Source organism: Pleurodeles waltl, chromosome 4_1 (genome assembly GCF_031143425.1).
Source record: "Pleurodeles waltl isolate 20211129_DDA chromosome 4_1, aPleWal1.hap1.20221129, whole genome shotgun sequence".
Taxonomy (NCBI): Eukaryota; Metazoa; Chordata; class Amphibia; order Caudata; family Salamandridae; genus Pleurodeles; species Pleurodeles waltl.
The window spans coordinates 521,838,126-521,858,607 of NC_090442.1; the positions used below are offsets into that span (position 1 = coordinate 521,838,126).

At 43.8% G+C, this 20,482-nt stretch overlaps 1 protein-coding gene across 3 annotated transcripts in view; it reads left to right on the forward strand.

The window, feature by feature from the left end:
* Positions 1–20,482, forward strand: part of ZCRB1 (zinc finger CCHC-type and RNA binding motif containing 1) — a 115,251-nt gene that overhangs the window by 51,219 nt on the left and 43,550 nt on the right. For all 3 annotated transcript variants that reach the window (XM_069228846.1, XM_069228847.1, XM_069228848.1), the window contains 2 exons: positions 9,839–9,950; positions 10,039–10,146. In XM_069228846.1, the coding sequence (XP_069084947.1) occupies positions 9,839–9,950; positions 10,039–10,146 (220 nt within the window). The remainder of the gene's footprint in view (positions 1–9,838; positions 9,951–10,038; positions 10,147–20,482) is intronic.

A 20,482-nucleotide genomic window follows, 5' to 3' on the forward strand; every position in this document is an offset into this window, starting at 1 on the left:
GGCGGTGGATATTGAACAGGCATTTGTTGTGACATTTGATACAGTTGATTAGGCGTACCTCTTGGAAGTTATGCAGGTGTTCCAGTTTGCACCTGGCTCCGGTTACTTCATACAAGCCAAAGTACAGGGGTCAGGGTGGGGACTTACCGATCGGGAGGTGGGACAGGGCACCCGGTACTGCAAAATTACCACCTATATCCACTCTCAATCTAGCAAGTCACAAGGAGATGGGCCATGTATGCCCAACTCTGAGTCATACTGTCTCAGAAGTCCTGTCTCCACAGCAGTGCGAGAGCATCTGACAAAGGCAGAGAACCACTGTGTTGGAACCAGACACATCCGTCTGTTTAGTCATGGAGATGGGTGTCATGATGTCACTTTATACAAACAAGCCAATCCAAGATGGTGATGTGCTATTGCATTTGTACTTTCCATTTCTTCAGTAATCTTCTGTTGTGCTTTCTTTCCATAATACTTGTGTTATATACAAGCCAGGCCTGATTGTGTTCCAACATGCAGCACTAACTCTTTGGAGTGTTTGTTAGAGACCGGTGTAGAGCCTATAAAACTAATATGCTGTATGGCAGTGCTAACAGTGTGTGCGAGACCACTGTATTATTTTCAGACATTATTTTCAGAGCTGTAAGGTGGCATTAGTCAACCTAATATATCAGTGAAACGAAAATGCTTCGCTCTATGAAAGCTGCAGGGCTATGTGCAGTGATTAGAGTTATTGTGCCAGGCTTCCTCATCCAAATCAGACTCTTGAGGAATTGGAAATGGATTCAATTACTTGCCTTCTGTATGCTTCTTTGACAGAGGCGTTGCTGGTGTTCCAGAACAATGATATGAGAAACTGCACTGGGGTCCCTCTTCCTCTCTCCATAGAAATTTAGACAGGCATGTGAGCATTTTAGGGGGACAAACACAAGGATTGATGGCCAAGGGGGTACATACGGAAATGTTGAAATCTGACTGCAGACTTTAGAAGGTCTGCAGGCATACTTACACAGATGGTATATCATAATTTGGGAGTTCTAATAAGATTCCAGCCAATATAACAATGTAGTTATTAGGCAAGCACTAGACAGATGGAATAGGGAATGCAGGACGTGATGAAAATGTCTGTGATTTTTCCAATATTCATTATGTTTTATATTATTACTGCTGTGATCACCATAAAAATATCATCATCCTGATGCACATGGTTTGTGGTATGATGAAAACTGTATGTTGTAAAATACCTACAGCTGTGTGTGTTTACTGTTTCTAAGGGCCAGGGTGGGGATCTGTGTCTATGAACAATACTATCCCTGTAGATTATAATTTCTCTGACAGGGCTGTCTGACTCCTAACATGCTTCACCTGAATGAGCATAACTCGTAGCGAGGAATAAAAAATACCTACTGGTTCTCCTTTTTCTCCAAAGAGGTTACACTATTTATTCTTCTGGTGCTTCGGAGACCTACCCAGGTGTGCTTACTCCACATACCACCCCAGTGCCTCCAAGATGTGGGATTGATGACTCCTTCATTCCCTTTGCCTAACCTATCTGAAGGAAAGAACTGCATGGAACTCTGCATCACAACTCAGTTGTAGTTTTTTCTGCAGATTTATTGCACCTTTGTCTGAATTATTTATCTCTTTTTATATTCCTGCCAGTCTTCAGGATCGCTGGTCTGTTATGGGGTACCTCATTTGTAGACCAACCTTCTGGATTTCCCTGGACCTTTCAGCTCTTTACAGGGCTGTTTTGTGTCTAGTGTTCCCTGCTACTTCCACACTTATCGTCCTGCCTGGAGGCGTTTAATCTTATGTTTCGTTCTCCTTGTGACCCTTTTACAGAAACACCTCTTTTTACACTCAATATTTTTGTGTGGACAGGCAACGTGGCTACAGAAAGGAGTCCCCCTTACCTCAGACAAGTAAAATCAAGAACTATGGAGTGTCCGTTTGTTGTTCTTCCAGTAGACGTGAGAAATATTAGGTTTATAGCTCTATGTGGATTTCAAACCATTGGCTCACGCTATAAACCAGGGTTTTTTAGGACTGGCATTCACATTTGTTCCAGGTGAAAAAATATGTAGAGTGTTGATGTCAGGTGACCTGTGCTAATGAGCAGCTCTTTTTAGTAGAATAGTTGGTATCTTCCTTTCCAAATTCTAGCTGGTGAAGGAGGAGAAGCTTGTGCCATGGAAGCAGTTGAGTGTGAGTTCTGTGCTCTGGACATGGGGACATGGCAACAATAAACCACTCACCCTTATGCAAAAACAAGCTACAAATTTGTGCTTCCTTCTGCTGTCCTAGACTCCATGCACCACCCTTAGGTGCCTTCTGGCCCTTCTGGTAAGTCATTTAGGCCAGGTCCTTGCACTCATTTCTGTGATTAAAGCAGTGACAGCAGAAAAAGAGTGTTATTCCACACTTTCTTCTGAAAATATATGCTAAGCCCCACACATTAGGTCTCCGCGTGACATTCACACCACAATGCAATAATCTAACTCTGGTCATGTTCTGAGTAGAAGAGAGTAAAATAGGAAGGCCATGTGCATGGCACATTAAGAGGTTTACATTTGAGAAACAATGCCCAATACTTGATGAGGGCAGGAAGTATCTGTGGCTCATGATGAGAGCGCAGCTCTTGTGCCTCCTAGTTCAACATGAGCTCTACCTAGTAATGTTTACAAAGTTGCTTTGACTGATGACTAAACTTTGCCTTAAGGGAATGTGATGCTATTCAACCCTTATTTCAGAGTAGGAATGTTCGTCATTTTAAATTCAGTCAGGTCCCCTGCAAAAAAGTAAATTTTTTAAGGGAGTTTCCAGACAAGTCTTTGAACACTGCCTTTCTTCCTAATAGACCTTAGTTCACTTTGCAAAACTAACTTTAACAACTGCTTGATGCTCAAAAACCCTTTGCACAAATAGTTCCCAACAAACATGTAGCTAAATCTGACAGACTGAGTATGGATTGCGAGAAATAGTGTTATCAATTGAGGGATGAGAGCCCCTCTTAAATAATGAACAGAATCGTTATCAGGGTGAACCACAAAAATCACTAAATAAACCTGTACTTAATCTGGTAGCTTGGCATCAAAGCTGTCAGTCGTAACTTAGAGGCAATGTGTAAAGTATTAATGCAGCACTTGAGTAGAAATAAAGTGAAAACAGAAGAACAATCCTCTAACTCTGTCCCACTCTACTAAAGATTTCACATCTTACCTTTAGTCAAAAACCACTGGTGTCAGGAACACATTCTGCACCATCTTTACTGCCATCTCCACTTATACTTACTCAGAATCGCCTCTCCTCTCCCCACTTTGCCCTACTCACATCAACACCTTCTCCCCTTGCCTCCTATTAAACTGCTCCCAATTCTCCAATCAGAAATATTGTCCTGGTGTTACTTTGGGGTCGAGGAACATCACAGCAGACTGAAGCCGGTCACAGGGATCTCTGGGGAGAGAGAACTTTGTAGCCTCAGGACATTGAGTGCTAATGCCCCTTCCTGAAATTATCTACTGAAATTCTACCTTCAGATCACTTTCCCCGTAGCTGCCTCCTCTCGTTACCCCCCCCCCTTTTTTCCCTCACTGTACTTACTGGATGCTGCAGTCTCCCACCTCACCCCTCCATTGGAGATGCGCTGCGACCCTAGTGCACAACAGCCAAGCCGTTGCAGCACGGGTTTCCCTCCCCCCAAAGAGTCAGCCCAGGCTCACTTACGTCCTTGGCCTGCTGCAAGGCATGCTCATGTATGAGTAGACACAGCAGTGGTGCAAGAGCCACTGTAGGTTTGAAACTGTTCTCCCTTTCGTCTCGTTTGAGTGGGGAACAACAGGTGCACTGGACTACTGTTACTATCTGTGACCAAACTAAGGAACAGGTACAGAGCATTTTGCGCATTGCAGCGAGAAACCTGGAGAGCTTGTCTAGCTGTTCATGGGTGGAGAGATTGCAACTAGGCAGAGGCCCCGAATGTGATGTAGCCTCTATGCCCTCAGCCCCTATAAAGGCGATCGATCTCTTCATTTAAAGAAGCGTCACATAACAGATGACACATTCTCAGGTCCGCAAGGTCAAAGGAAGCCAGTAGTTGGGTTAATGGAAATAATGGGAGGTCTATTACAACTGCAGTTCCAGTAGCCAAAGCTTCCAAGAAGGGTGCTTATATCAAGCCATGGGACAAAGAAACTAATGCATAAGAAGCTAGGCTAACGTACACCCAAAGAAGATTCTCTCCCTCCTTGAACTCTTTCTTTAAGATTATGGAGAAGCAGGTTACATAAGTCAGACACTACCCTTACAGAGAAAGCATGGATCCGCCCACTATATACCAGGTGTGCCAACTGGGAGTGATGGTGGAGCAATTTGGGAGGTATCAGGTTCATCACCTCAAGCTCCCTCTGTGGCACTAGTGGACCTATCAAACAGATACCCGGTTTTGTCTGAGCTTCCATCTTCAGATTTTGCTGCCCCATTTGAAACCATCTAGACAGTCATCCGAGAGGGCCTCCCCAGGAATTGTTGCGCATACAGGGTCTTCTGAAACCGAAATCCCCTTGATAGCAGACCTTCTATTGTCCCTCAAATCATACATTATGCAGAGATTTGAGATATAGGAGCAAAACCAGAAAGAGATGCAAGGGGTATGCATGCACTGTGAGACAAACTGGATGAGTTAGCTCAGCGTACCGACTTCGTAGAGGAAAGAATGGCCCAAGTGGGATACTGGGAGGGGGGGGGGGGAGATTTGGAATCATAACAGTTGGGTCCACAATATCCTGCACAAACCCACTCAAAATCTCCTATACCCTATAAATCCTACAGATTTGAACAGAATTCAAGCTAGGTGGAATGCCAATAGTTTGCAGCATTTTGAATATGGAGAGAATATTGGAGCGCTCCTAGTGAGAAAGAGCATGGCCGACCTAATTAGGAACTATATTGATAAGCTGGTGGGAGACGGATCAGGAGGGGTTCTGAATCGAAATGAGGAAATAAAAGTAGTTATCTTAGCTAAGAGACTATCCTCATTTATCTGTATAGTCAGTAACCTGGATCAAAAAGGATTTGTAGCAGGCAGATATTTAAATTTGTTAACACACCTCCTCATTGGCACTGTTGGCCTGGCGGAGACACACAATGCCCCTCTCACAATAGTAACCATAGATGCTTCAAAACGCGACCAGGTCTTCTGGACATACCTCTGGGTGGCGTTGAAGTGCTTCAGAGTCAGCAACAACTTGATTAGGACAATACAGATGCTATATAGGACCCCAACAGCCTTGGTTCTGATTAATGGTGAACTTACCCACCCTTTTAAGATCCAATGGGGCTTGAGGCAAGGGTGTCCACTCTTACCATTATTTTTTTACCTTTACATAGATCTGTTAGATCTGCTTCAATTGGTATATGCTCACTTATGAGTATGCACATTTTTCAGTTAAGATCGCTCTCTATGTAGATGATTTAATCTGATGCAATACAAATCCAAAACACTCCATATCCAGGTTTGAGCAGCATGCAGTGGCGTTTGGGGAACTTTTATGATATGTCATGAACAGAGGGAAAACAGAGTTAATGGTTTATCCAAGGATAGATTCTGTTCCCAATTTAAAAGATCAGATCAGATACTCAAGGGTCTTAGTAACTCAAAATCTAGATGAGCTCATGGGGACCAATATGGTCAAACTTAGCAAGGAGATAACAAGACTGTTAAGGAGATGGGTAAACCTTCCCCATACCATATCTGGCAGAGTAAATGTGATCAAAATCATGATCCTCCCAAAATTGGCTTTTCTTTATAATTCAGTCCTGCTGACATTTCTATCTAATCAGATTAAGATGTTGCAAGGGAGGGTCTCTAGCTTTATATGGTCAGCAAGGATCTCCTGGAAAAAAATTGGAGAAAATTAAATCAGGGAGGCCTTTCTCTTCCAGACTTCAAGCTTTACTTCTACGCTTCAGTTGAAGAACTTCAGGCATCTAGCCAGACCACCAGAGCAGTCGCAGCTGGGCCATTTGTTTTTCACTACGCTGACCCGCCTGACTTCTGATAAGCTCTCTCTATGTTTGAAGATCCAAACTTTTTTCAAGCAAGTAAGACTAAAAGTACCCTTGGCAGCTCTGGAGGTTTGGGTATGTGCAAGAAAGGCCCTAAGGGTTAACTATTACACAGATTTGGCTCCAATTTGGTACTCCCCTGGGACCCAAGAGTGGTTGACAGATAAACTTAGCTACCCACTTAATAACAGAAATTTCAGCACCTGGGGGGACTTGAGGAGCGGGGACGTCCTTATCGAGTGGAATACATAGTGATCACAGTCAGGGGACAAAAGCTCTGTGTTGAAGCTATGCTCCTTCTGGTGTGGCCAAGGTTTAGCTAACATCGACCCCTGGGAACGTGAACTTCTATCACAGGAGGATAGGCAGATCAAAAAGGAAGTATTTCTCTAGTAGTGGGACTTAGCAGCAGCAGCGGATAAGAAGAATGCAGACCTGCATCGTATTTGGGAGAAAGACCTGCCACAGCTGGCTGTCAATGAACTCTGGCAAGTATATTTTAGTCTTCTCTATAAAATTGTCAAGACTGCACCATTGAATCAAAACCATCTCTTTACTCTCCGAGGGTTTATTGGACGCCCCAGAGGCGGGCCAAGTTTCCCCTAGAAACTTCAAGAGGTGTGGTACGATGCGAGAAGATGATGTACATGTTTGTATATTGTCTCAGGATAGACCGCTACTGGGCTAAAGTCAGTGGGCATCTGAAGGAAATCTTAGGTCGCAAAGTCAAGGATAGCTACTCCTTGATAATGTTTGGAACAGACACAGCCCGGAATACCTTGATTAAGCACCAAAGGAGCCTGCTGTTCTTCCTGATTGTACTTGCCAGAAGAGAAATTTGTAGGAATGGATGTCACCTGTTCCGCCATCTGATTTAGACTGGATAAAGTCAGCAAGGCAGGTTGAGCCAACTTGATCTAGCTCATCAAAATGCGGTGCCGAAAAGCTGTGGTCGCCCTTTGTGACCTGGCAAGAAAATCATATCAGTCCAGTGATTACACCATTTTATTGATGAGTTAAAGCAGGACCGTATTGTGTATAACACTATTCAGCATGGTTAGTAGTCACCACTCTTAGCTGGGTAACCATGGACAGGCATTGACTGAGGAATGAAGACAACACCAAAAAAGAAAATTTGCCCTACGCAACATAGGACCTTTTCAGCACTCAAATCCAGAAGTTATTGGCCCTTGTGTCTAGAAGCCAGATAAGCCTGGCCTTTCTTCAACTGCTCACTTATATTAAGCTTGTACGTAGAATGCTATACACCTGTGGTAGTCCTTCATCTGCTAAAATGACAGCCAGCCATTTCTCCCTATCCACCTACTACCCAGGATCAAAAATGTTTTTTCCAAAAGTCTTTAGTACTAGTTCATCAGTCTCCCCATTGTGTAGCTTTCCTCCTTTACCGTACTCAATCAGCAACAACCTGCCGTTATTAACTCTTGAGAGACTACTTTTCTGCACATAACTTCCTTATCTCTGCCCAATGTAATCCATTTCCACCTGTTCTCATCTCCCTTGCTCTGTTTGACGCGTTTAGCAAATAAACAACAATGCAGACCTTCCTTGGCTTGTTTTTAATGTCAGGTCTAAACAGTTAATATAGTAAAGAGCCAAGTGTCAGTTTCTTCTTAAAACTAAAATAGGTGGAAAGGCGTTTTAGCTTTAAAGGAAGGAAGTTACAGGCTTTTGGAACCAGATAAGAAATGGCACTGCCTCCCCGATGGAAATGTTGATCTTGGGTACTTTTAATAGAAGGACCGTGGAGGAGCAGATGTGGCGAGAAGTTGCATTGCTTGAGAACATACCCTGAATTAATGGGGGCCACTGTTCTGTAAAACTTTAAAACCAATTTAAATATTTCTTAGACTGTATACATGCACAGGTTGATTGAAAGCTAATGTAAAGCTTAAACGGTGGCTGGAAATGGTGGTGGTAGGGGAGCTGACGCAGTAGATTAAGAAGCAAGCAGGCTTCCTCATTCCGCAAACAGCTTGGAGTTGGTGGTGATATACACTGAGAGACTCAGATCCTACGACTGCTTGAATAACAGGGCAATGCCACTCTGTGAATATAAGGAAGGATTTTCCTCAATACTTTAACATAGAAAAATCAAGTTATTAGACTACAATTTCAAGCCACCAGTTGGGCGTCCCAACTGAGTGCCATGACCTCTGTTTTGTCTGAACAAACTAAACTTCTATGGTGAGTATCCTGTGCTGAAAGTGCTATTTGTGCATAGAAACGCTATCACAGAACGTTTCAAATTTTTTCTTATGTACAAGCTGAGTGTTTATTCACTTGACTGCAATCCGTCTTCTAGTAGCAAAGAATGTTGAATAGACAATCCCAAAAGATTCATTCAACCAGTTCCCCACGCCCCTAAGTGCATTGCGCTGATAGACTTTTACTTTTTAATTTCTTGCTGGGTATGAATGCATTGATGTTTTCACACACCCCCATACCATTAAAATGGCCACAAAGGAAAGACTAACTTTTACCCACAATCATGAGGATTACATTGCTATGTGTGATTCTTCTGTGGGAGAAGGAACTGCTCACACACCTGCTTGAAGCCTGAGCATGTTTATTAAGCAAAAGTCAGCAAAGTGCGATACCTCAATGCAAAGTGTAAAGTATTTCCTTCATATAAATGAGCATCCATTGCTAACCCTTTTCTTAAGCTTTTTATAAACTTCTACGTAGTAGCATCGAATTAAATGCACATAACTGAAACGCTGATATTGTTGCTCATGCTCCGCTTTGGTGGGCGAAGAATGTGAAAGACTTTTAAAAAAGAAATACAAGGAAAATGACTTCCAGACACTGAGCTTGCCAATTAAAAATCCTTGTTGAGTGCAGCCAACCATGAGAGCAAGGCTAAATATGTCTGAAGCGAAGCAGCTATGGTTTAACAAAGACAAACAAGGTAGCAATGACTAAAACACTATGACATTGCCCATGTTTGCAAATTTGTATGTTTTCTCTCCTCTACTTATGGAAGTAGCAATCTGTCATTTACTTTTCCCTTAAAATCTTCATTGACCTTAGTGTCACCACCTGCTTCGACAAGAGCTCATATTGGAACCTCCCAATTGAATTTAACACATACGTTCTCATCTCATATTTTGATAAAAATAAAACCCTTCATTCAGGTAAATACTGTTTCAATCACATTTAAAAGCTGAAACTATTATTCCTTTATTAAGGTTTGTACTTTCATGGATTTTCAAGCCTCGTCTGCTAAATGTCTGACTCCTTACCTGCCTGGCTGTCTTTCAATTCTTAAATATCCTTTGCGTTCTAATAGTTGGCATTTTGGCAAGGGTCTTGCTATCTGCATAAAAAAGCTTTGCAGGCTATAAATCGGGAACTTGTCGCTTATTGTAATTTTTTTTTGTGTACTCGACTAGAGCTTTTGTATTTATTCGAAATCAGGAGAAACAGCGGAGTGCAACAGAGTCCACTTTCCTTCTGGGTCCTATCTCTTAAAGTGGTCTTGGCTTAACTGTAACCTAATTGCAGTTGCATTACCTATTGTTTGATTTTACCTTGATGGTATGAACCTGCTCACAGAGCGTTTATTTTGATGCTTTTGATACACACTTGATTCGTTTTGTTCACTTATATTAGTAATTTTTACAATTGTATTATACCATACCCGGCGTCCATTCCATAAAGAGGACTGATAGGAAACCCCTCTATCGCTAGATGTGCAGCATTGCCCAATTGATTAGCTATACATATCCTATTTCTTTTTGTTTTTCAGGGTTACTGTACTGAAGGACAGACAAACCAGAAGAAGTAAGGGTGTCGCTTTTGTCTTATTTTTGGACAAAGAATCTGCACAAAACTGTGTTCGAACACTCAATAACAAGGAAGTAAGTTACTGTGTAATGTGCTACATTCAGATGCATCCTTCCTGGACTGCTTTAAAGTATGGATGAATAATTTGGTGCGTTGTTGCAGTTATTTGGCAGAGTTTTAAAAGCAAGCATTGCTGTGGACAATGGAAGAGCGGCAGAGTTTATCCGGAGGCGCGACTATTACGACAAGACCAAATGTTATGAATGTGGGGTGAGCACATTTTCCAACTAGTTGGCTCTTATTATACCTGATTCATAAATTGAGGTCGGGCACCACCTGATCTTCTATGATTTTGTTTCGTTATTGGCCTTCAATATATTGTTGTCTCTTTTAAATTTGTTACTTTACTTTTTTTATTGTTACTGTGTGTAGGGCTTTATAGAACATCAAGGCTGACTTGCAAAATGATCTTCATCCCTTTCATGTGTGATCGGCTTAGTTTATTCTGCTGCTTTGATACCATGGAATAATTTACTGTTCTTCTGAGTGAAGCTTATGTGATCTCTTCACACTATAGAAATAAGATCTTTATGGCATCTTCAGTTGATCAAATAGAATATTTTGTGCCCAATTTATACTTGTGCAGCCTTTGAAAATCTACTGTTCAACCAAACTAGTACTCTGCAAACAGAAAATTCATATAAACAAGACTATACTCAGAGAATTTTTAATGTAATTATGATAATTTTACATACTTTGGTATTGATATGAAGTGGATAACAGTACTATAGAAAAGGTGACGGGTACTTCAAAAAGAGAAATATACCGATTCACCACAGTTGTGCAACATGGTGTTGTAACCTTTTCCTTGCATGGAAACTCAGTACCACTTCTAGTATATTATTATCCACAACTTGTAGCCACCTCTCAGAGTAAATTAGGTTGTGAAAAACATATTCAATGTTACAGTTTTCTGGCCGACCTCTTAAGGAACTGCTGCGTTATGTAAAGTTTACTATGAACAAAAGTTGACATGCACAGCAAAAAAAAAAGGTTTTAGAGCTCAATAATAACCTAAGTTGAAGAAACAAGGACTGTTACATAAGCCAGGTTTTCTGAGCTTCTCACCATTCAGGACTTTGGTTATACACCTGAGGTTAATTTTCTTCTCTTCTCTTCTATCATTTGGTACAGTGACATTTCATTTATGCAGAGCCTGTCTTGGATCTTTGAATCTGTGATCTTGCATAAGGACTATCTGCTAATCTTTTTATTTTAAATAACAAATTGGCTGTTCTTACTATACATATTCCTTATCTTTCTTGTAGCACAAGACATTTTCTTTAGTTATCACCTGGCAACTTACATATGCTGGCCTTTTGAACGTCCTGCATTTGTCCATTAGATCTGTTCCTTTCAGGTTTTCATGGTCTTATTGTGACGGTACCAGATCACTTTGGATTAGGGCTGTGCAGTATATGACTAAGTCTCTTTGGATGTATTACAGACCTTCATCTACACAGTGTTTCTCATAGTTTTCCATATTCAAATGGATGCATCTTGAGATGAATTTATAGCCAGGGTTCTTTTATGCTACACTGATTCGGACTTGTCTACTTCGTGCATGCACACATGTCCATACCGTCAATCTATGCTGCATATGTTTGTGGGCCCTTTACTTCCCACTTTGGTTTCTAAAATACTCAACCAGATTATAGAATATTTTGAGGGGCAGTAGCTTGGATGATGTCATCGGTGATGTTATTTAATACGCCATGAATGATGTGAATGATGTGTGAGATTAATGTGTGCATGATGAGGTGCACAAGTTATAGTTAGCTCCCTCATGCCTTCCGAGGACAGCTTTCTACCCTTCCCACCGTCCATCCTCCCCACGATTCTCTGTCTGCAAGCCCCTGCCCCCTTCCACCTTCTCTATGGTTCATCAAGCCAGAAATGCCCCTCCAACCTGCCCTGCTTGCTGTCTCTTCCTTCCATTCTGCGTGTGCATTCCCCTACCCAGACCCTCTTAGGCCTGTTGTGCTCCCACTGCCCTCAGTTGCAGCACCTGCCCTGCCTCCATTCTCATAGAAGTGCCCCTACCCCCTCACTCATTTGTCCTTTGTGCTGGCACTGCCCTCACTTGCTGCCCTTGACCCTCCCCCACCCTCAATCCTCTATGTGCATGCCACTGCTCCCTCCCTAGTCCCTTGCTGCCACTGCCCCTGTGCTACCATTTCCCTTATTGCTGCCCCTGTCCTCCTCCCTGTTCACCATGCCCTTGCCCCCGCCCTCCCCTCCATGGTCCATTGAGCTGCCAGTGCCCTCCACTGCTGTCTTTGCTCCCTCCTCCCGTTTCTCTATGTGAGTGCCCCTGCCCCCTCAGTCTGTGATCTGTTGTGCTGCAACTGCCTTCCGTTGCTGCCCCTGCTGCTATCCCCTGTTCTCTGTGTGCATGCGCCTGCCCACTCCCTCATTGGTCTGTTCTCCTGCACCATCCCTGTGCTTTTCAGCCAGAGCCTTATCACATAACTAGCCCTTGATGATTACCATCCTAAATAGTGCATCAAAATAGAAGAAAGACATAGTATTGCCACTTGTGAGAGTAAACCTGTCGGCAGTATTGTATTGTATAATGTATCAGGTTATTCATATCCTAGTAACCGTCAATGTAAAAGTACATAGCCTGTTATCAGTTTACATCCTGGGTCAAAAGACAAAGAAAATAGGAAAGTGCAAGTGCTGTTTGCATCAGAGAATAACACCAAGCCTCAAAATACATGAACCTAGTTGATCACACATATGAAAAGTACAAAGCCACAGAGCAGGTGAATGTCTACATTCAGAAAGTGAAATTCACTGTCAAAAGAAAAATGGAAAATGAGTTCAAATGGCATCTAACTTACATAAAGTAACAGGGTATCAACATCACAAGTCTAGCGACATACATCAGTGTATTCTAACAAATAAACACAATGTTGAATGTATACCTCTATGTTGCACTGATTGACCTGGGAGAGACAATATTGCCCAAGTGGGCTAATGTGAATATAACAGACAATCATAAATGATCCCGCACACTTCCAGCATCTTACAGCATTGAACAAGATATCAGAATTACATGGCTTAGTACATATGCACCCAAAATTAAAAAATTCTATAGTGCCCGAGTGGGCTATATGAAATAAATGCGATCTAGCTCACAGTCTCCCGGACATATACTCATGTCAGGGAGTATGTAGAACCCACAAAGAACTAGCAGGATATCCAAATATGGCAAATCCTCCTGGGTGAAAGAATACTATAGCCTTCCTGCATTTTCCCCTCCCCTTTACACATACAATGAATTGTTAATCTGAAACGTGCAGCACAGTCCAAAGCCCCTAACTTATGTAAGATAAAACTAAAAGACACAGAATCATATCTTTTCAGGGACCCCTATAAGGGAGACAAAAGTGTAGGGGCCTCCTGCCCGGTTGGGCACCACCACATCTCAAACTGAGATTCCCTTCCTTTCCTCCTAAAATAAAAGAAAAAAGAAAAACTTGTTAAACGGAAGAAACCAAAAATAACAAACGAGCACAGTCAAAACCTATAGGACTAGACAAACTGAAATGGCAGTCAAAGGTAAAATGAATCTAAATTAAAGGAAAGATTAGGTCTTGAGTAAATAAATGCTGAGCCCCTCTTCTGTGTTCTACCCATTTGGAATTTTAGTATCCAAATGGAGACTCTTCTTCCTCAATTTCAGCAAAGTAAGACAGCATATTCCAGTCATGAAAATGTTGTGCAGCAGGGCGCGTGGCCAGCAAGATGATGGCCCAGAGGTAGCACTGCACAGCTCCATCTTGGACCCAATGATCCTGCAGTAGTCTGCTGCCGGGTGGGGGGGTAACAGCTAACCTTGAATTCAATACAGCTGTTTCGAGCGCTGATGGGGACATGTGTTGCGGGGGAGTCTGACCCACCCGCTCTGGGATTTACAGCTGTTACTTAAGCTGCAAACTAGGCGAGGCTGCTCTGTTATCTGCAGCATGGCAGCCTTGATATGGCAATAGGCCGAACACTCGGCTATTGATGTGGCAATAGGCCGAACACTAACGTGAACCTCCCCTGTCCGCCTGCGGAGTGCCATGGGACAGTGTTGGGTGTCATCACTAGATTGGGACCGGTTATCTGCTGCTCCCCGCTGAACAATGCCCTGAAGAGGGCTGTCAGGGGGAGGAGTGTGGCGCATGTCCCAACCCCAGATATGCTGCTTTAAGTGGAGGCCACCTGGGACACAGGGTGTCCCTGCCTCACCTCCCCCTAGAATTACGTGAAAACGGTGTGGAAGGACAGCGGCTTGGATGTATGTGGTCGGGAGCCAAGGCAAAGAGCTGCAGATTGAAGAAAGCGGACTCCCGGATGCAAGCCGTCCACATTGTATAATTGAGGGGCGACCAAAGCCTCCTACATCCAGCCTACTGGACCGGAGCCCGGTGAGTGGACAAGCAAGGAGAGCCATACCTGTTGTGGTGCTTGAGGCAGCCGATGCGGGAGGGCAAGCAGCTGCTGCTGCTGCATCGGATATATCCTTGCAGCCCATTTTGTGAACATGGGGGCTGGTCCTGCATGCCACAAACCTTTTACTGCTGTGGAGTGTCAGGGCATTGACCAGTGCAGGACCGGGGGCTTTGGGAGGGACACAGGTCTAGGCACAGTGCACAGACCAGTACCCACTTGGTGTAGACCAGTGGAGGACTATATGTGGGGAGGTGATGGAAGGCATAACATCAGGGGTTGTAGCTACAAGCCCGCACATGAGACTACTTACATTGAATTGGCAATACACTGGGAGACCTGCTTACATCCCTCACCCTGTTTTCAGAGTCCTGCTCCGGGGGTTGTGCTAGAGGTTGCCATGGACTGGTGAGTTCGGAGACACCTGCCCTTGCCCACCTAGGGCCCTGTACGGCAAGTTGTGACTTGATGTAGTGCAGGTCCCTCAGCTCCTGTTAACAAGAGGATTTGCACAACAAAGAGCTTGTTCCAACTTTCTTTTTCCGTCCTTCCCTATCCGGTGCGGCTCCGCACTGCGTAGTACCCTAGTTCAGTGGAGGAGTGTTACCACAGCATCCTGACATACTGCAGGATGGCAAAGGATAAAGAGCAGAAACCAACTTGTTAATGGAAAATCAGTAGGTACACAGAGGCAGTGGATCCGGAATTGGTGAACCTGGGGACTCTTGATGCTGGTGGGGTCCGGTAGGGCCCAGTGGGGCGACTCGTTATGGGCCAGTGGATCTGGTACACGTGGCACGTAATTGTGATTGGTGAAGTAGGCCCTTCCCATCTTGTGTGTTTGGTAAGCCTGGTGTGTGTGTAGTGTAACGTATAGAATTGTTTATAGAGTTTACGATAATTTTGTAGTGAGTGTTGGTGGGGGCGACAGACATCTCTTTCTAAGATTACGTGTAGTTATGGAGGAAGTGTTGGTGAAAGGTGCTTGCAATGCTTGGTGGGAGGTGGGAAGTGGGGACTGAGTGGTGTCTACTGGGGTTTGTTGTTTTTCTGTGAAATGGTTAGTTTGGAACAACACTCTCAGTATGGTAGTGTGCAGTCTTGGTAAGAAGCCTATATTGAGATTTAGACATAATGGAGGTTATGACACCAGGGGAAACCTTGAGTGATACACACTTCTATGTTATGTACTGGAATGTAAATGGTCTGGGTAGCAAGGTTAGGAGGGGTTCGTGACTCACTATAATCGTAGACTCCGCCATGATGTGGTGTTATTACAAGAAACACACCTGAGATGGTCTCACTGCCCTTTTCTGGTTAGGAATGCCTATACCACCTTGGCACATGCAGGCCTTAACTCTGGATTCAGATTCTGATACCTAAGACCTCTACTTTTCAGATCACTCAGAAGTGGATTGATCCCAGTGGCCCATATGTTGGGGTCCAAGGGATATGGGGAAGAACCAATATTACTATAGTGCAGTTATGCGCACCCTCGATTACAAGCGGCCACTTTTTACAAGGTGGCAACCATTTTTATAGAAGCCTTCTCCTTGATACATATCATAGATGGGGACTTCAACAATGTTTTAGTCCTTGCCATGGATAATTTTAGGTCGGTGGCTGCTCAAGTTCACAATACCCCATTGACGCGATTTGCAACTGTAATGGGACTCTCTGACCACGCAATAATCCAAATGTGAGAGGATACTGTTATTTCTCCAGGGTGCATGGGGTCATTTCCTTATTTAAATATGTCTTCGCACCTATGGTGGAAGTTGGAGAAGTGACCAGGGCAGAGTACCTGGTAAGACCATTCCCCATTTAGGGTGTCATAGGTCAGAAGAAGCGAACGGGGACCGAGGGATGGAAGTTAAATGCCTGGGACCTGACTGATGCAGAGGTTGTTGCATGTGACCTACAAATTGACATGCAATTATACTTTGCCGAAAGTGTGGGCTCGGTCGAGTCTGCCCTGGTGCTTTGGGAGGCTTGTAAAGCAGTTCTCTGGGTCCTCCCACAAAATAGCAGGAAATGTAGGGGATCGAGAAACTGCAGGATAGGCTGTGCGCACTTGAGGCCACCTATCAGAGCGTCCGACCCTGCATCTGCTCTGACAGCTAGCTGTGTTACAAACAAAGTAGAGGGAGTTGGCTCAGGGAAAGGTTCGGAAGTAGCAGTTGGTTTCTCACCATCATCTCTACAATGCTGGTGATAAGGTGGGTATACTCCTGACATGGCTTAGTAAGAGGGAGGCAGAGGAGTGCTGGATGGGGTCCATCATAACAGACACTGCTTGACGGATATCCAAATAACCCAAGAATTTTCCCGGTATTATGAGGAGTTCTGTGCAAAAACGTGCTGCTGGATGCTGGATGGATCCGGATCTTTCTTGGTGTGATAGATATCCAGGTTCTCTCAGCTGAAAACTGCATGCATCTTGAGGGAGATGTGGACCTTGCTGAGGGCCAGGCAGCCATTTCCAGGCTCAAACCTGGAAAGACCCCTAGGCCCAATGGCCTTCCAGCAAAATTCTTCAAACAGTATGCAGGCATTTTGAACTGCATTTGCTGAACATGTTTTGGGATGCAAGAGATAAGAGGGCGCAGCCATCAGACCTCCAATGTGCAACTGTAAGGCAATCTGTAGGGACGCCAAACCTAGGACTTGCTGTGATTCATATCGCTCAATTTCATTTCTGAATGTGGAGGCTAAAGTGTTGGCCACAATCTTGGCAACTGGACTGATTAGGCTCATAACCCCACTAATTTAAGGGGATCAATCGTGCTTTATGCCAGGTAGATCCATCCTGCTTAACCTGCAACGACTCCACAGATGGCTAGCGGGGGTTAGAGATTGGGCATCACTGCACGTCTTTCTCTCACTAGATGCAGAGAAGGTTTTTCATGCCATTCATTGGGCTTACCTACAGCAGATGCTGGAAAAGTTTGGATTTGGACTGTAATTCCAACATTGGGGGGTTGCGGGGGTCACTACAGTTTGGATTTGGACTGAAATTCTGTCAGTGGGTGGCACTACTCTACCAAGTCCCGATAACTGCAGTGCATGTGAATGGGGTCCTCTCAAGGACATTCCTGATTGAACGAGGGACACACCAGGGATGCCTACTGTTGCCTCTCCTCTTTGCGCTCCCACTAGAAACACTATTGTGCATGATCCGTGCACACTCAGCCATCCGGTGTTTTCGCTTTTCGAAGTTTAACCCACACGAGGAAAACATTTCTCTGTATGCAGATTATATACTACTCTACATTATGAAACCTCAGGATATGCTTCTTGTATTCTTTGAGACAAACAGTTTGGCAGCTATTGGAGCTACAAAATAAAAGTTGGTGCTTTATGATCCCTATGGTCACCTGGATACCGCTGCCCTCCCGGGTAGACTACAGGTGGAATATGTGAGCTTTAAATATCTACGTATCTAGGTTGCACCTGGTAGAGACTCATGCCTGGCTGAGAACCTTGAAAAGGTTTTTGCAGCATTTCACAATGATGTTGAGCATTTGCATCAGCCCCCCTTGACGATCCTGGGGAGAGCTGCCCTCTTTAAGATGATCACTCTCCCCAACCTGCTATATTGCCTCCAAAATACCTATTATACGATTCCGGAAGAGATGTTCAATAAAATAGACAGAGCCGTGTGGCTGCTCTTATGGGATGGGGCATACAGTAAGGTGCTCTGCAAACACTTAAGTTGAATTCTTAAAACAGTCAGATTTCTGAGCCTGCTTTAGGGATGCACATCTGATACCTATCAATGATTGGTTGTTCGCAACACAGGATCACCCCACTTATGTGCTTGAGAGGGCCCGGTTCCTGCCATGCTCCCCCTTACATTTTATATATGAGGGTTTTAGCCCGGGTACGTTGTTGCCAGTGACAGAGGGTGACTCGGGAATGTGTGGCGGTGGGATTCCAGCATGTTAGGTTGAAAATAGAGAGTTACTAAGGAAATGATGAAAGAACTCTGAAAGCTGCGTGGATTTGGTCAGTGGGACCTCATTGGCATCTCAAAGTTGAGAAATGTGCTGGAAAATGAGACTCTCATGCCTGTCACCTCATTGCTGCAAGGCTATGACTTACACCCTAATCAATATTTGAAGCTCGCTCAGTTCCGTCATGCCTGGATGGCTGATGAACTGGACATGGTTGACATTGCAGACTATGTCCTGCTTGAAGGAAGATAAATTGTGGAGGAACTAGGCAGTAAGGCTGAATCCTACATCTACAAAACCATCAACAACAATATTTTTGATAATCAAGGTACACTGTGAGAGAAGGGGAGGTGGACACTGGGGAAATTGATGACACTGATTGGGTGCATCTCCTGGAGGAGGCAATCAAATCGTATTGTATAAAGTGCTCCACTTCATCTATTATGATCCCTCTAGAATACATAGAATGGGGAGAGCAGCGTCCCTGGAATGTTTAAGATGTAGGGAGGCGGGGGGACTTCCTACACATGCTTAGGGGTTGCCATATCATTCGGACTTACAGGTTAGACATTCTTCAGGAGCTCCAGGCTATCCTGAAGGTAGAGGTCTCTCTTGACTCAAAAAACGTTTTGGCTGTTTCCAAGGAAATTGATGTCCAGAGGGCACAACTGTTGTTAAACTTATGTTTGGTCATTGCGAGAAAAGATATGGCAAGATACTGGAGTGAGTGGAAAGATTGTATGGATATGTACGTGGCAGCGGAGAGAGTTACTTATAAGAGCGCATGCTGTTCCCAAAAATGTTAAAAAATATGGGTGCTCTGGATACACTATTGCAATCTGATATATGAGGAAGCCGTCAAACTGGATCTGCGTGGAGATGATGCCGGGACAGGAGTGCTTGGTTAGGGATGATTCCTGAGTTGAGAGGCATGTGGGAGTAGTTTAGTCCTGCCGCAAAGGGATGCCTTGTGTTTAGGGACATGACAGGTTGGTGGCTGTGAAGACTCATCTCCGCCTACCCCCTTCCTCCTCTCTCTTATCCTCTGTTGGTGGCTGTGGGAGGCTCATCTCCCTTTACCCCCTCCCTCATCCTCTACAAATCTGGTTCCCTTCCCTTTATTGTGTCTCTGATATGTTGCTGTGGACTTGGCATGCTGAGGTCATCCTTAAATGCACGTTACGAAAATTGGTATGGATGCTCCATGTTACTTCTTCTTTTTTTTTTTTTTTTGATTGCTTTAAAAATTACTAAAAATATTATTATTTTTTAAAAGAAAAAGTTGTGCAGCAAAATGTCTTGCTATAGGGTAATGTTGGTCCCCTTTGTTGATGGCATGTGTGTGTTCTAATATGTGTTTTTCACCGGGTGGATTGTGCTGCCTATATACCATTTCTTACAGGGGCCTTCTAACGTGTAAATTACATTCTATGTGTTACGTGTAAGGAACTGTTTTATTTCTCTGTTACTTGTGCCAAAAGGCACCTTGTTGGATTTTCCACTAGGACATTTCGCTGCAGGCCTTATAGTTTTTACAAGGATGTAAACCCTTAAGTTCTTGTTCTCTTGAGTCTCTGGTAGTAATGTCACTTTTTACAAGGAAGTCCCTCAGCTTCCCCCCCATCTCTATGCAAAATTAAGTTTGTATGGTATCAGCTGATCTAAAGTAGACTCCACATTCAGTATTCCCCAGTGTTTCTTGATTATGTTTGAAATCCTCTTCCTGGCATTATTAAACATGGTGACCAGTCAAGTGGTGGGGTTATTCTCTGGGGTGGTTGTGGGAGGATCTTTGAACAAAATACTCTCACCTGTGAGTTTTCTCACTCGTTTTGTGACTCTGTTTAGGACCCACATAGGATAACACCTCTTTAAATCTCTCATCTCTTTTGTTCTTCCTTTTGTATGTGAAGGCACCACTGCAATTGTGTTTAGCTCTCATGAATTCCCCAGAGAGAATGTTCCGTTTCATAGTATCCAGATGGCTACTGAGGGCATGTAGGATGGTGTTACCTGGTGTGGCCTTTCTGTGTATGGAAGTAGTGAGGGGACTCATTCATGACCTCTGCTATGGTATCTATAAATGTTATTGTCTCATTGCTTATGTTCATGGTAAAATCTAGGTTATAGTTGTCCCTTTTTAATTT